General features: G+C 37.0%; 1 protein-coding gene across 1 annotated transcript; it reads left to right on the forward strand.

Annotated features, from left to right (window-relative positions):
* The first annotated feature begins 2,036 nt into the window (after positions 1–2,036).
* Positions 2,037–6,099, forward strand: LOC107622981 (cullin-3B-like). Its single transcript, XM_016325068.3, has 3 exons — positions 2,037–2,341; positions 2,455–2,647; positions 3,899–6,099. The coding sequence occupies exons 2-3, from the start codon at positions 2,487–2,489 to the stop codon at positions 5,934–5,936; spliced, it is 2,199 nt and encodes a 732-aa protein (XP_016180554.3). The 5' UTR covers positions 2,037–2,341; positions 2,455–2,486; the 3' UTR covers positions 5,937–6,099.
* The last annotated feature ends 10,332 nt before the right edge of the window (positions 6,100–16,431 follow it).

Genomic DNA, 16,431 nt, shown 5'->3' on the forward strand with positions numbered 1-16,431 from the left:
AAGAGTTTGAGATGAAAGATCTTGGAAGAACTAAATTTTGTCTCGACCTGCAGATCGAGCATATAAAAAGTGGGATCTTTATTCATCAAACAACATACACAGAAAAGATCTTGAAGAGATTTTATATGGATAAGTCACATCCATTAAGTACACCAATGATCGTAAGATCTTTGGATGTGGAAAATGATCAATTCCGTCCCAAAGAAGAGAATGAAGATATCCTTGGTCCTGAAGTACCATATCTTAGTGCCATTGGAGCACTAATGTATCTTGCTAATAATACACGACCCGATATATCATTTGCTGTGAATTTACTAGCAAGATATAGTTCCTCTCCAACCAGAAGACATTGGAGTGGAATCAAACAAATCTTTCGATATCTTTATGGGACGGTTGATATGGGATTGTTTTATCCCTATGGATCCAAGTCACAACTAGTTGGCTATGCAGATGCCGGATACTTGTCTGATCCACATAAAGGGAGATCTCAAACAGGATACCTGTTTACATATGGTGGAACAGCTATATCATGGAGGTCCACGAAACAGACGATTGCTGCAACATCCTCTAATCATGCCAAAATACTGGCGATTCATGAAGCTAGTCGCGAGTGTTTTTGGCTGAGGAGTCTGATCCAATACATTCTGTCATCATGTAGACTGATTGATCATAAGATAGCTCCAACTATCCTGTTTGAAGATAATGCAGCATGTATTGCTCAACTTAAAGGCGGATACATCAAAGGCGATAGAACAAAGCATATTTCTCCCAAATTCTTCTTCACTCATGACCTTCAAAATCAAGGGACAATTGATGTCCAACAGATCCGTTCAAGTGACAATCTGGCAGATTTATTCACAAAGTCACTCCCGAAATCCTCCTTTGAAAGACTGGTACATGAGATTGGGATGCGCCGATTTCGAGACATTAAATAATGTCAGCAAGAGATGGAGGCTGTACTCTTTTTTCCTTGGTCAAGTTTTTTTCCCATTGAGTTTTTCTTGACAAGGTTTTTAATGAGGCAGTCCCATCACAAATGATATTGTACTCTTTTTCCTTCACTAAGGTTTTTCCCACAAGGTTTTCCTTTAGTAAGGTTTTAATGAGACAATAATCCTAAATGAGCATCCAAGGAGGAGTGTTACAGCATAGATAGATAAAGATGAATGCTCATTTAAGGGTGGATCTAATTTCCTATGTAAGGAGCAAATTCTCATGGAAAAGTACAATTAATAAAGTTTGAATAGTTGAATTTATTTGCCTATAAAAGCATGAACGAGGCAAATGGATTTTACAGAGTTACAAATACTTCTCTTTCTCTTTTTCTTTACAACAATAAAATTATCTTCTCTCTTTATACACTATTAATAATTTCTCTTTATCTATCTTTATGTTACTGTATATAAATATATAAAGTATTTTATCAAGTTACTTATATTAATATTAGAGTCTTCTATTTACATTTTATTTTATATTACCTCTTCCTTATTTATTTATTTAGTTATTTTATAACATTACCGTCCTTTTCTTTTATCAATCCTTCCTTCGTCATTCCTAGTTCAATACTATGCTCTTCCCTCTTTATCCACCTTCTTTTATTTTCTATTCTGTCCTTCCTCCTTATGATATTTATCTTCGTCTGTGACAACTCTTTTTTTTATATTATATTTTTAATAAATAATAATACACATTTAAATTTTTTTATAAATTAAATTTAATTAAATTAAATAATAAAATTTTAAAAAAATATTAATTATAATTAATTTTTGTTATATTAGATTAATTTAATTGAATATAATTAATAAAAAATTTAAATATATAATATTATTTATTTTGAATTGATGTGTTAAACATAAATGAAAAAGAGTAATGAAATGTTTGTAAATTTTGATGTATGGTTGAAAAAAAGAATTTGACTATTAGAAGGGTTTTTTTCTGACTATTAACAAAATTCAACCATATTAACAAAAAAAAATTTATCCCAATAATATACAAATATCAAATCCATAAAATCCGTAAATAACAATAACTCACCTACCATCTAAAGTGGCATAGCTAATTAAATAAACTTGTAGTATTATTTTTCTGAAATTATTATTTTTCAAAAATTGTAGTCCTCCCTAGTCACCCACTCCTTGCTCAGCCAGTAACACCACCATTTCTTCTTTCTCTTCTTCTTTTCTTCTTATAATCTAAAAATCTAATTTAATCTTCACGTTTTTCATTCTTCAAAATTCCCTTTTCCTCAAAATCCAAAACCCTAGCTACTCCAATCACCACTTCAATTCCCTTTCCCTTCACCTCGTAGGGTTTCTCTCACCTTCCACGATCTCTGATTCAGGTTCCTTTCTGATTCCATTTCTTTTGTTCTCTTGGATTTGGATTGAAGCGTTTTCTTAGGTTATAGCTTTTGTTCTTTTTTTCGGATTTTTTTTTTGGTGTGGGAAATCGCAGGTGGTGGACAAAAACGACGTCGATTTGCGACGATGAGCTCGCAGAAGAAGAGGACTTTTCAGATAGAAGCGTTCAAGCACCGCGTGGTGGTGGATCCTAAGTACGCTGAGAAGACCTGGAAGGTTCTGGAACATGCAATCCACGAAATATATAACCATAATGCTAGTGGCCTTAGCTTCGAAGAGCTCTATAGGTTGATTTATTTTGTTCAATTCAACTCTGTTTTTCACTTGTTCTTATTGTTCTTTAAATTGCTGCTTACTCGTTTAGAATTTCATTTTAGATATATAATTGTGTTAGTATGGATAATTCAATAGTGTGTTTCTGTTGTGTAGTTTAGCTTTAGCAGCATAGGTTCTTTGTTTTATTATTTATTTAGTTATTTTTGGTTAAGAATTGTGGTAAACTGGTTGTTTGAATATATTAAGAATTGATGACTAGTTATATTTAGAGAAATGATAATTGTAGTGATTTTTCCTTGACACTCAGCCAACTCACTCAGTCACTCCCTCTGCCACTGGATGGGGTGTGTGGAACACACACTATTTAGGATTCATCAATTCATGCCATGGTGCAAGAATAGTGAGGTGGCTTGGTGTTCAAGGAAATGTGTGTACACATAAAAGGACTGGGAGATTTAATCATCTATAAAACTCCCAAACCCTGGCAAGGACTTCACAACTTGTACTTAATAATCATGAAGTCTGTCTTTTGTATCCTTTTCAGTTGTCTACCTGTGTATGAATTAAATTAGATTATTTAAATTAGTTTGGGCATTTCCATCTCCATATCTCAGTAGTATCATGTTGAAAAAGAATCTTTATTGCTATTTGTGTCCTAGCTTAATATGCCTTTTGTTCGGTGAGTTTACTGGCATTGGCTAACTCCCACTGGATGGCAAGAAATAAATAATATTGATATATTTCCTTGCGTTTATTGAACACTACATATGGCAGCATATCAACCATTTACAGCATATTTTTAACTTATAAGTATATTCATGTCACCATTGGTTGATATATTATATGTAGGGTTCACCATGTCCTTAAGACTATGATGACATTCCCCCTTGGATATGCTGATCATCATTAGCTCAGATCATGCCATTTGCCACTCTATACTTGAAATTATGCTTCAATCTCCCATTAAATTTGTCGGTATTTATTGTAGAACAAAAGTCAGGACTTGTTCATAACTAAAATTATGCTATAGCCTGTTGGTTTAGTTTTCTTTGAATTAACTAACTTCCTAAGTTTATTTTGAGTTCGAAACTATTATAGATTTTCCAACCAACATTCTTTTGGAGGTTTATTACATCAAGTTAGGTTGCCTACATTACACCCTTTGAGTGTGGCTTGCCTTGACCCCTTCATAACGCGGGATGTTTTGCACTTGGCTGCTCTTCATTTCTGAAATTTTTGTTCATTGTGATCTGTCCTTTCAGGAATGCATACAATATGGTTTTACACAAATTTGGGGAGAAACTTTACTCAGGACTTGTGACGACCATGACTTCTCATCTTAAAGAAATTTCTCAGTCAATTGAATCTGCCCAAGGAGAAATTTTCTTGGAAGAGCTTAACCGGAAGTGGATCGATCATAACAAGGCTTTGCAAATGATCCGAGACATATTGATGTACATGGACAGAACTTTCATACCAAGCAGCCATAAAACTCCTGTTCATGAACTTGGGTTGAATCTGTGGAGGGATGTTGTGATCCACTCCAGCAAAACTCAAGCTAGGCTTAGAGATACACTTCTTGAGCTTGTGCTCAGAGAGAGGAATGGTGAAGTAATAAACAGAGGCTTGATGAGAAACATAATAAAAATGCTAATGGATTTGGGTTTGTCTGTTTACCAAGAGGACTTTGAGAAGCATTTTCTTAGTGTTTCAGCAAATTTTTACTGTCTTGAATCCCAGAAGTTCATTGAAACATGTGATTGTGGGGATTATCTGAAGAAGGCTGAGAGACGCTTAAATGAAGAAATTGAAAGAGTGTCTCACTACCTAGATCCTAGAAGTGAGATAAAGATAACCAATGTGGTGGAGAAGGAGATGATTGACAGTCATATGCACACGCTAGTACATATGGAGAACTCAGGCCTAGTTAATATGCTTGTGGATGACAAATATGAGGACTTGGGAAGAATGTATAGTCTATTTCGTAGAGTGCCTACTGGGCTTACAGTTGTTAAAGACGTGATGACTGCTTTTGTACGGGATACAGGTAAGCAGCTAGTCATGGATCCTGAAAGGTTGAGAGATCCTGTGGACTTTGTACAGCGTCTCTTGGATTTGAAGGATAAGTATGATAAGATTATTAACATGTCATTTACCAACGACAAGACATTCCAGAATGCCTTGAATTCCTCTTTTGAACATTTCATCAATTTGAATGCTCGGTCTCCAGAGTTCATTTCCTTGTTTGTGGATGACAAACTCCGCAGAGGGTTGAAAGGAGTTGGTGAGGAGGATGTGGAGATTGTATTGGACAAAGTAATGATGCTATTCCGTTACCTTCAAGAAAAGGATGTGTTTGAAAAGTATTACAAGCAACACTTGGCAAAAAGGCTTCTTTCTGGAAAGACCATATCCGATGATGCAGAGAGGAGTTTGATTGTCAAGCTCAAAACAGAGTGTGGATATCAGTTCACTTCTAAGTTGGAGGGTATGTTTACTGACATGAAGACTTCCTATGATACAATGCAAGGTTTCTATGCATCCCAATCTGATGTGGGAGATAGCCCTTCTCTAGTTGTACACGTGCTTACGACAGGTTCATGGCCAACTCAACCTAGCCCTCAGTGTAATCTTCCATCAGAACTCTTGGGCGTATGTGAGAAGTTTCGGGCTTATTATCTTGGCACACACAATGGTAGAAGACTGTCTTGGCAAACAAATATGGGGACTGCTGATTTAAAGGCAACATTTGGTAAGGGCCAGAAGCACGAGCTTAATGTTTCCACATACCAGATGTGCGTACTGATGCTTTTTAACAATGCTGATCGGTTGACTTGTAAGGAGATTGAGCAAGCAACGGGGATACCCTTACTGGACCTGAAGAGGTGCCTTCAGTCTCTGGCCTGTGTCAAAGGAAAGAATGTTCTTCGAAAAGAGCCCATGAGCAAGGACATAGCTGAGGATGATACATTCTTCTTCAATGACAAATTCACAAGCAAGTTCTTCAAGGTAAAGATAGGTACTGTTGTTGCCCAGAGGGAGTCTGAACCTGAAAATCTTGAAACTAGGCAAAGGGTGGAAGAAGACAGAAAACCGCAGATTGAGGCGGCAATTGTGAGGATAATGAAATCCAGGAGGACCCTAGATCACAACAACATCGTCGCCGAGGTCACAAAGCAGCTGCAGTCAAGATTTTTGCCTAATCCAGTTGTTATTAAAAAACGGATTGAATCCCTTATAGAGCGTGAGTTTTTGGAGAGGGACAGAGTGGACAGAAAACTGTACCGCTACCTTGCTTGAACAATGTGTTACTGTCTTCCACTGCCAAATTCATTTTGGCGTGCAACCTATGTGACATTTTGTCTGTCATATAAGCTTGAATGCCCTTCACAATTTGCCGCAAGAAGTGGCTATCCCTTGAATATTCAAAAAAAAAAAAAAAAAAATTCGCCTGTTAGATTAACCCTTTGTGGAGGCTTCACAATTTAGAGTAATTTTTTTTAGCATCTTACGTTTCTCAATAATATACTCATCGATAATTTTGGATTGGATTTGTTTAATCAAATCCTACTTGGAGGAAGCTTTTACAAGAAATTATAAAATCTTGTGCATATTTCAAGAAGCTGATACATATATGGATTGCCATGTTCTCCGGAAGGTAGCTCCGCAGTAGATACTTGTTCTCCCAAATGGATGGATTTATGTCTAACGATAGAAGGTGGTTTCGAGGGTGTACGGGAGAGAGGGAGGGCGGGTATTTTTGGTAACTTGTACAAAAATAATTTAGAGTGATTACTCAATTTGACTTACAAAAATAATTTACAGTGATTACTCAATTTGACTCCTGATAATTTCTTCGAAAGACTACGAGATCCTCAAACAAAAAAAATACTCTTTCTGACTCTTGATTTTTATTTTTATGAGACTGATTAATCTTTAAAAAATATTAACAGAGGATTAATTAGTCTCATAAATATAAAGATCAAGGACCGGAAAGGGAATTATTTTTGTTGAGAATTTCGTTGTATTTCGAGATAATTGTAAAGTTTTTTTCTCAATAATTTAATTAAAGGAGATTATTGTAGGATGGATAATTAATGGGGAATTAGGGTTAGTTTTAACTTTAAGTAGCACTGTAGTTATTTGCATACAAGCGTTGAAGTTATTTCTTCCAAGCTCAATTTTCATGAAAATGAAAATAATGCTTTTTGTACTGCAACAGATTTTTCAATTTCATCAAGCCAGTAGCCACGTTTATAATCATTTTTTGCATAAATAGACAAATCATAATCATTTTTTGCAACTTTGTTCCCAGTATAGTACATAAGAAGTTTCGGTAATTTGTCATGATTTAAATTATTTTTAGGAAAAAAAATTACGAATCACTTGGGCGAAAAAAAAAAAAGAATGAGCGAAAGAGAGAGCGGGAGTGAGGGTTTAAGGATAAAACATAGGGAGGATGACGGCAAAGTCGTCAGAAAAATTAAGGGGGAGAGTGTGGGTGGGTGTGCATCCGGTGACAAGGAAGGTCATTTTCGGGATGATTTTTAGAAAGTCCCTAAGGTCTCTTTTCGAGATAAGGTCATTTTGCAGCAAAGTCGAAGGCCTTTGCACTCGTTAGATCTCTATCAAGGGATGATTTTGCGACAGTAGTTAGCAAGTAGGGTGATTCTCAGCCATCGTGTGTAAGCTTTATGAAAGAGACGAAGACATGTTTGGCCGAATCTTATAGAGAAGGCTTAGTGATCAAGGTCTTGGATCAGAAATATAGTTACACAGCTCTTTCTTATAAGCTGAGAGTAGTATGGCGCATCAAAGGAGGTTTCAATCTGCTAGATGGGGGGTTTTGGGTATTTCCTGATGAAATTCGATGTCACTGAGGATCGTGAGAAGGTCATGTTTGGTGGTCCTTGGTTGATCGAGGGCCACTACATTGCAGTAAAACCATGGGATGTTGATTTCCGTCCTAGTGAACAATCTTTCGGTTCTACGCTAGTCTGAATCCGGGTCTCTAGTCTCCCAATCTGGTGTTATCAGGAACAGGCAATGCTACGTATTGCAGCTGCGATAGGAGTCCGGTAAAAATTGATTTGGCCACCAAACTGACAGAGAGGGGAAGATATGCCCGTGCCTGTGTTCAAGTAAATCTGGGATTGCCGGTGATAAAAAACTATTATTGTTGAGGGTGTCGCTTACAATGTGGAGTATGAAAGTTTAACTTTATTTTGTGAAGCTTGCGTAAGATATGGCCATGATAAGTTCCAATGCTTGGAAAGGGTTCCCATGGAAGAGAAAATGAATGATTCTGGGCAGGGGAAGGAGAAGGGGGGCGCTTCGTTGGATCCAGAAATTCAAATTCAAAAAGTAATCGAAACGGAAGCTGGTGATGTGGCCAACATTGTAGGCGAAGATGATTGCAATAATCTGCATGCTAAACCTGAGTGTGACTCTTTGCATGAGACCGGGGGTGGTTCACTGCATGGGACCGGCGCTAATTTCATTAAGGAAAGTAGAAAGGGGAATGCGGGCTGGGAGCAAGTCCAAAAGAAAGGAAAAGCAAAGGTGGGTCACAAACCAACATTGAAGGCTCAAGGAACAAAACATTCCAACACAGGTTCATGTGGTTAAACAAGGCCCAATCTTCAGTCTTTATGTGGATCCAGAGGGCATGGAGACCGGGTCGGGTGGGAGGCACTGCAGCGTGCACCATCTTCCCTTCAGACGCCGATGACACAAGGACCAGCCATAAGGAAACGTCCGCGGACTTGCAAACCTCGCCGATTGGAGGTGCGACGGGGAAGCACCGGTGCTTGAGGGTCAACCTGAGATTTTGTTGGGTATGGGAGTGGCGCCATCGCCACCGATTTCTGTTAATGAGGATCGGAAGGATGACGTTGCAACAACGTTCCACAAGGAAGGGGCACATGGCGGTCCTGAGGGAGTTGCGACATTGATTGATACTGCAAGTGTGTCTCGGGAGAACCGTGTTTTATCAATGAATCAAAAGGAAGTTAAATCTTCTAGTGAGGTTGGTGGTGCAAGTTAATTTTCACCAATTTTAATACTCTCTTGTCTTTTTTATGGATAGTTTAAATATTCTAGTTTGAAATATTAGGGGTGCTTCCAATAATTGTAAAGAACTTGTTAGAAAATTTAAACCTGCTTTTTTTTTTTTATTATGGTTGAGACTCATGTTCCCTTTTAATATTTGAAATTATTCTGGAAAAGACTTGGATACTATCCTATTAGTATAGAAGAGGCAGTAAGATATAAGGGTAGTATATGGTTCCTTTCTTCTCTATAAGGTACTTGCTGCAAATTGGTTGATGCTTGCGATCAGTGTGTTACGATCGAAGTTCAATTTGAGAGTGTGGTTTGGAGGTATAGCGCTACTTATGGTAGCCCTCAACATAATACCAGAAGTCTACTTTGGGATTATTTGGTAGCTCATTCGGCAACTTTTCAAGGGCCTTGGATTGCCCTCGATGATTTTAATGAAGTTTTATTTTCTCATGAATCTAAGGGTTGCCATTTCTCGAGTTGACATGCGGATCAGTTTGCCAGTTCTCTAGGGGATAGTGCTCTGTTTGACTTGAAGACTATAAGGAGACGTTTTTCTTGCTACAGGAGGGTGAAAAACAGTATTGAGGTGGCAAAAAAACTTGACCGGATTTGTATTAATACTGGATGGCTATCTCTTTTTCCTGAGACCTATGCAGAAATTTTGAATAGACTGCAGTCTGATCATTGTCCTATCTTGGTGCGCTGTAAAGGGCTCCCGCAGCCGAAAAGGAACAAACCATTCCGTTTTATGGCAGCGTGGGCAACTCATCCTAGTTACATAGATATTGTGAAACAGTCTTGGTGGTCTGACTTTAGAGGGGTGCAAAGCAAGCTCTTGGAGGTGCAGAGAAACTCTCTTGACTTTAATTCTAAAGTGTTCGGTAATATTTTTATTAGGAAATATGAACTGGAGCGACAAATTAATTATCTTCAGAAGCGTTTAGAAGAGAGGGAAGATTCTTACATGCATCAAAGGGAGCAACAGTTGATTAAGGATTATAATAACAGTCTTGTGCAAGAGGAACTCCTTTGGTTTTAAAAATTCAGAGAATAGTAGGTGAAATTTGGGGACATAAATACCAGCTTCTTCCATGTTCAGACTCTTATGGGAAAGAAGATAAATAAGATTCATGGTCTTTTTCTCAAGGACGGAGTGTGGGAGACGGACCCAGAAATTCTTAGCCGAGAAGCTGAATCTTTTTTCAAGAACTTATTCTGTCAGTTGGAGAATATTGATTTAGGGTGTCTGGATGAAGTTCCATTTCCTTCTTTGAATGAGGAAGCCTGATGTAATCTTACTGCGCCTGTGACTATGAAGGAAGTTAAGGCAGTTGTTTTTAGCATGAATTCCTTTAAGGCTTCGGGTTCAGATGGATTTCAAGCTTACTTCTTCAAGTAATACTGGGAGATTATTGGGTCTGATGTTTGGAATATGGTTAAGGAAGCTTTTTCTGGGGGTACTATTAATTCGAGGATGATGGAGACTCTTTTGGTTCTAATTTCCAAGGTGGAGTGACAGTATCAATGAAGGATTTTACACCTATTAGTCTCTGTAATGTGATCTACAAGGTCATCACTAAAGTCCTGGTCAACAGACTCCGGCCTCATCTTCAAATATTGTTGGCCCTCTCCAAGGGGGTTTATCCCAGGAAGGGGAGCTCTTGACAATATCATTATAGCACAGGAAGTTCTTCTTTTCATCAAAAAGACTAAGTCGAAGAAAGGTACTCCGGCGTTTAAGATTGACTTGAAGAAAGTTTATGACAGAGTCGATTGGAGGTTTCTGAATCAGACACTCGTGAAATTTGGTTTTCCTATCCCTACAGTCAAATTAATCATGAGCTGTGTCACTTCATCCTCATTGTCTATTCTCTGGAATGGTGATAGATTGCATAGTTTTATTCCTCGTCGGGGGCTTCGGTAAGGTGATCCTATGTCACCGTACCTTTTCGTGTTATGTATGGAGATATTGTCCTGCTTGATTAGCCATCAAGTTGATATGGGCCGGTGGAAGCTGGTTGCTATTTCTAGAGGGGGCCGAGAATATCACATCTCATGTTTGCCGATAATTTGCTTCTCTTCTGTAAAATGGAGAAGCTTCAAGTCCAAAATATGATGGCAGGATTGGAGAGTTTCTGTAAAGCTTCTGGGATGAAGATTAATTTGGAGAAATCTAAGGCGTTATGTTCCCGTAATGTTTCCTCAACAAGAAAAGAAATCTTTACGGGAGTGCCATCCATCAGATTTGTCCAAAACTTAGGCAAATATATTGGAATTACTCTTAGTCATGCTAGGGTGACCCGAGCTTCTTTCAATGAGATTTTGGATAACATCCGGGGAAGGATAGCTAGTTGGAAAAGGGCGTTTACTTAACAGGACGAGTAGGCTCTGTTTGATCAATTCAGTTGTGGCTGCTATTCCTACCTACCGCATGCAAGTCTCTCTATTTCCCAAAGGAATAACAAACTCTATAGTATCCATGATGAGGACTTTTCTCTAGAAAGGCCATGCCAATGGTCGGGGGCTAAATCTTGTTAGCTGGAAGGTGTTGGTCACCCTAAAAAAGTTTGGTGGCTGGTATGGGAACTAGAGATCCATTTTGTGCTAATGTTGCTTTTTTTGGTAAGCTAGTTTGGCAACTATTTCATCACCCTCACAAGCTTTGATTTCAGCTGCTGGTAGATAAATATCATTGTTCTTCTGGTGATGAGTTCAACCACTCGGCGTCTAAAGGATCTTATGTTAGAGGAGTTTGTGTAAAACATGAGATATTCTGAAGGATGGTTTTGAATTGTGCATTGGGAATTTGGATAAGAATTTTTGGTATTCTAAATGGAGGAAAGAGGGGCAGCTTTGCAATGAGATGGATTATGTTCACATTTCTGATTCGGATCTTCGGATTTTAGATCTTTGGTCAGCTGGAAAGTGGCAGCTTGAGAAGGTTTATTCTCCTCTTCACCAGGTTTTGCATGACAACATTCTCTCTTACAATTTGGATGTGCAAGCGGGTTCAGTGGTAGGTTGGACTTGGTTTGGGGCGGTGTCTAAGGTTTATAATGCTCGCAATGGCTACCTTTGGCTCTGCAAGAAGGTGTTTGGATGGGAGGAGAGAGGGAATTGGTTTTGGCTTTGGCGTCAGCTTGTTCCGGAAAAGATCAAATTCTTGGCCTGGCTTTGTCTTCAGAGGCACTGCCCATTGCTCGTTTCAGGAGAGGCTTGACTCCTTCAGATAGTTGCCCCAGTTGCTTGATTTGCTAGGAAACAGTTTCTCATTGTATTCGGAATTTCCCAAAAGCCAAGCTTGTTTGGCAGTCTCTGGAGATTTTCTGTCATCCTCTCGATTGAAAAATTAGTTCTTGTTCCACAGCAAAGAGCATCCTTTTAGATTCTTTTTTGGTCTTTGGTGGATTTGGAGAGTTAGGAATAATAAGATTTTTAATCATCAAGAGCCTTGGACACCTTTTAAAGTGGTGCGTATGTTGTTAGCCTTGGAGAAAGAGCTTCAGAATATTTTTTAATTGCAACGAATTTCTATTCCTTCTATGATTAGTGTCTCTTGGGTTCTCCTTCGTTGGGTACTTTTAAGGTAAATTATGATGCTAGTTATCCTGGTTCTGGTGATCGAATTGGTCTTGCCTGTGTTAGCAGGGTCTGGAAGGGAAACTGGCAAGGTGGCTGCTTGGGAACAATTGAGAACTGTAATATTCTTCAAGGAAAGTTGCTTACTATTTGGAGAGGATTTCTGTTAGTCTGGGACTTGGGGCAAAAAGATGTGATTTGTGAAACAGATTGTCTGGAGTCTTACAATCTTGTTACTGATTCTCATAGGGATGTCAATGGGGCGGGGCAGGGGCAGGGGATGCCTCCCTGCTCCCCGTCCCCGCCCTCAGATTTTGTCCCCGTCCCCACCCCGATCCCTGCCGTGGGGAGATAATTGCCCCCATCCCCATTCCCCGCGTTCCCCGTGTTCCCCGCGGGTCTCCATTCCCCATCTCTTTATGTTGAATATTTATATGAAAATTACAATAAAAAATTTAAAAAATATAAAAAAAAATGACAAAACATTATTACAACACACAAACATACATATCTTATCCAAGATTACAACTTACAAATCAAGAAATATAAAATAAGAAATCATAATCCATAAAACGAAATTTTAAAATACAACTTCCATTCTTAAAAAAAGCCATAAAATAAAGTCTTCAACTTCCAACAAACAACTCCATGTTCTCTGTTAAAATACAACACAAATATGAATATGTTAACATACATCATAAACAAGAATATCATATATTTAATATGAATTTGACATAATAAAAAAATAATTACCTAAACTCCTAAATCCCCATATCCATCACATAGTCCCAAGAAATTGGAATTTTTGACCCTGATTTATCTATATTATATCAACCAACAATTTATAAGAGTTAAATTTAACATGAAATTGAAATTTAATACGAAATAAAATTTGAGTTATTAGTACTTTTACCTGAAGAGTGTATCCAGTGCTGAGTGCAAATTAACGCCTCAACAAGTTCACAATCCAATTTATTGCGATGTGGATGTATAACTCGACCACCGGTGCTAAAAGCAGACTCTGAGGCAACAGTAGAAATAGGAATGGCTAAAAAATCTCTTGCAATCTTTTGTAAAGTTGGATATTTCACTACAATATTTTTCCAATAGCCCAAAATGTCAAATTTTTCCAAATTTGTTTTATCTACCATAACACTCTCTTCCAAATAGAAATCCAACTCAGTTTTTGCGGCGCAGTCTTCAGATGTATCTTCCACAAATTGCAAATAGATAGAGTTAAATTTTCTCTTTGAAGATCCTTCATCATGTCCAACATCCAAAGTAGAAGCTGAATTATCATCATTTGTTCCTCTTCTTTTAACCCTAGCCTTAAGTTGATATTCACATACTAATTCTTCCATCATTTTCTTCACCTTGCTCAGATGATTCTCACTTTGAGATCCATATATTTTAGGGAAAAAAATTTCAATAACTTCATCTTATACCTAGGGTCTAAGATAGCTCCCACAGCCATGACTTCATTAATTTGATCCCAATACTTTTCAAACTTACTAATCATATTTGTTGCCATTCTATGAACTATCTCATTTGAACTACACAACCACTCATTCAATGTCAATCTCATTTCACACACCTTGGGAAAGTACAAATTTGTCGTTGGATATAAAGTGCCAGAGAATAATTCAGTCACACTATAAAAGATTTCTAATTTATCAACAAGTTCATTTGCCATTTTCCACTCATCATCAGATGGTACAACTTTATACAGAGATTCACGGTGTCTTAAACGCTCAAAAACTTCTCTATATGGTAAAGCAGAAGCAAGCATTAGATAAGTTGAATTCCATCTAGTTCTACAATCAAGTGCAAGCTTTCTCCTATAATTAATATTCAATTGCCTACAAGTCTCTACAAATTTTTCTTCCCTCTTCTGTGTTGCAACCCAAAAAGAAACACTATCTCTGATTTTTTCAATAGAACCATATATTGCATTCATGCCATCTTTCACAATCAGATTAACAATGTGAGCACAACAACGCATGTGAAAAAATTCCCCTCTCTTAACAAAGTTAGATGGTGAAATCTTATCAAGCAGAAGATGAATCATGGCATCATTTGTACTACAATTATCAACCGTTAAAGTTGATAATTTTCTATCTATGTTCCAATCATACAAGGAATTCACCAAAGCATCACTAAGAACTTCAGCAGTATGAGGTGCAGGCACATATGCAAACCTAGAATAATGTAAATATAATAAACAATCATGACATTAAAAAATCAAATATTTAAAAGATGCTAAAAGCATAAATAATACCTTATAAGTCGACATTGCAAGTTCCAATCATCATCAATAAAGTGAGCCGTAATCGCCATATAGCCTTTGTTTTGACAATCAGCACTCCACATGTCAGTAGTTATAGCAATGCGGCTTGAATTTTTTTCCAACAATTTTAGAAGCTTTGCCTTTTCAGCTTCATACATCTTCTCAACATCATTTCTCAATGTATTTCTTGTATAAAATTTGAACAAAGGTTGAGTCTCAGCCATAAACTCATGAAAACCCACTTGCTCAACAAATGACATAGGGTGTTCATCCCTAATAACCCATTTTGTGAGTGCTCGTCGTGCTGCCTCTTGACTAAATGTGAAGTTTCCAACCAAAAGTGAATATGTTGGCCTTCCCGTTCCAGAACCTGATGATTGTTGCACTATTTTTAATATTGACTGCTTTGGTCCCCTAACAGTACGAATCGGGCAAATTCTAATGTGATCATGCAAGTGCTTAGTTCCTTGCTTCGTGTCACCTCCAATCTTTCTTTCGCAATATTTACATATTGCCTTCCACTTTCCATCTATTTTCTCCCTCCTAAAATGTTTCCAAGCCTCAGATGTTAATCCTTTTTTGTTAGGACTGTTTTGCACTTCTTGGCTAACTTCTTGTCCTCCCTCTTGTGTTTCTTCTTGTCCTTCCTCTTGTGTTCCTTGAATATGTGCTTCAATTGCTTGACCCTCATCATCTTGAGTTGGTTCTATCTCATTATTATTTTCAATAGGAGTTGAGCTAAAGCTATCCATCCTATACAGTAATTTTTAATACAGAAATACTAAATTAAAAATGAATACATAAACAATAAATTAAAACAAGCCACAATAAATTAAACCCAGCAGCTCAAAAGCAACTCAGAATTATTAATAAATTAAATTATAAAATTAGAAATAAATTAACAAGAAACAAAGATATATAAAAAATAGAAATAGCAAAAGAACAATTGAAGAAGACAAGACTCAAGTTAAATGACTAGAAAAGCAAAACTAGCAAAACAGTATCAAACTAAAAATTTATACATAATAATAATTTGTACAACATAGCTAAAGACTGATAGATAGAATCTAATAAGAAAACTGATGAAATAATAACTAAACAAGTGGCATAGTAGAATGAAGCTTGTGATGATGATGATGAAATAATAACTAAACAAGTGGCATAGTCAAAATAAATTAACAAAATCAAGAATTCTAGTTGATGGATTAGCTAATGAAATTGGACTACATCCAACAGTGGACTACAGAACTTGATTTGAGGGAAAGTAGGTTTTATATATATAACTACATTGGGAATATTGAATAATGCATTGGATCACCATATATATATAACCGTGCATGAATGTGTTTAGGGAATGGATAATGAAATGATAGCTATATACTTTACTTCAGCTCCTACCATCAGTGCTAAAAGTTGCCACAGAATTCCTGATTTATTGAACCACAATCGACAGAATCAATTCTGACCATTTCTAACTAATGCATTTTGTACATATGTTTAATTTGAATTATATATGCCAGTATACTCTGTACAGAAATTATTGTTTCCAGAATAATGAATAATCGTACCACACGATGAAAAGGGGTAGTAGAATTATTAGTTCATTGTAGTATACTAATCCAGTGAGATTTGTTTCAGAGTAATAAGACGACACGTTCATTGTATCAGCATTAGTTCATTGTACATACCTATGAATAAAAACTGAGAATAAAAATTTAGAAATATCCTTTTGTTAATAATATTTAACTTACAATGAAAGGAAAATGCTTAAGCAAGCAAACACTGCATTTAAAAAGAGTTTCTCCATTTGTTGCAAAAAAATGGTTTGTTCCAACAGCAGACAAAAAAAAAAACATAAAACCTAAA

This window comes from Arachis ipaensis, chromosome B10 (assembly GCF_059453495.1).
Source record: "Arachis ipaensis isolate K30076 ecotype BB chromosome B10, ASM5945349v1, whole genome shotgun sequence".
Classification (NCBI taxonomy): domain Eukaryota; kingdom Viridiplantae; phylum Streptophyta; class Magnoliopsida; order Fabales; family Fabaceae; genus Arachis; species Arachis ipaensis.

Excerpts from the sequence above, each read along its gene's own strand:
- LOC107622981 (XM_016325068.3), top strand. The coding sequence starts at position 2,487 with ATGAGCTCGCAGAAGAAGAGGACTTTTCAGATAGAAGCGTTCAAGCAC. Across the intron at positions 2,648-3,898 it reads AGCTTCGAAGAGCTCTATAG|GAATGCATACAATATGGTTT; the intron begins GTTGATTTATTT and ends CTGTCCTTTCAG.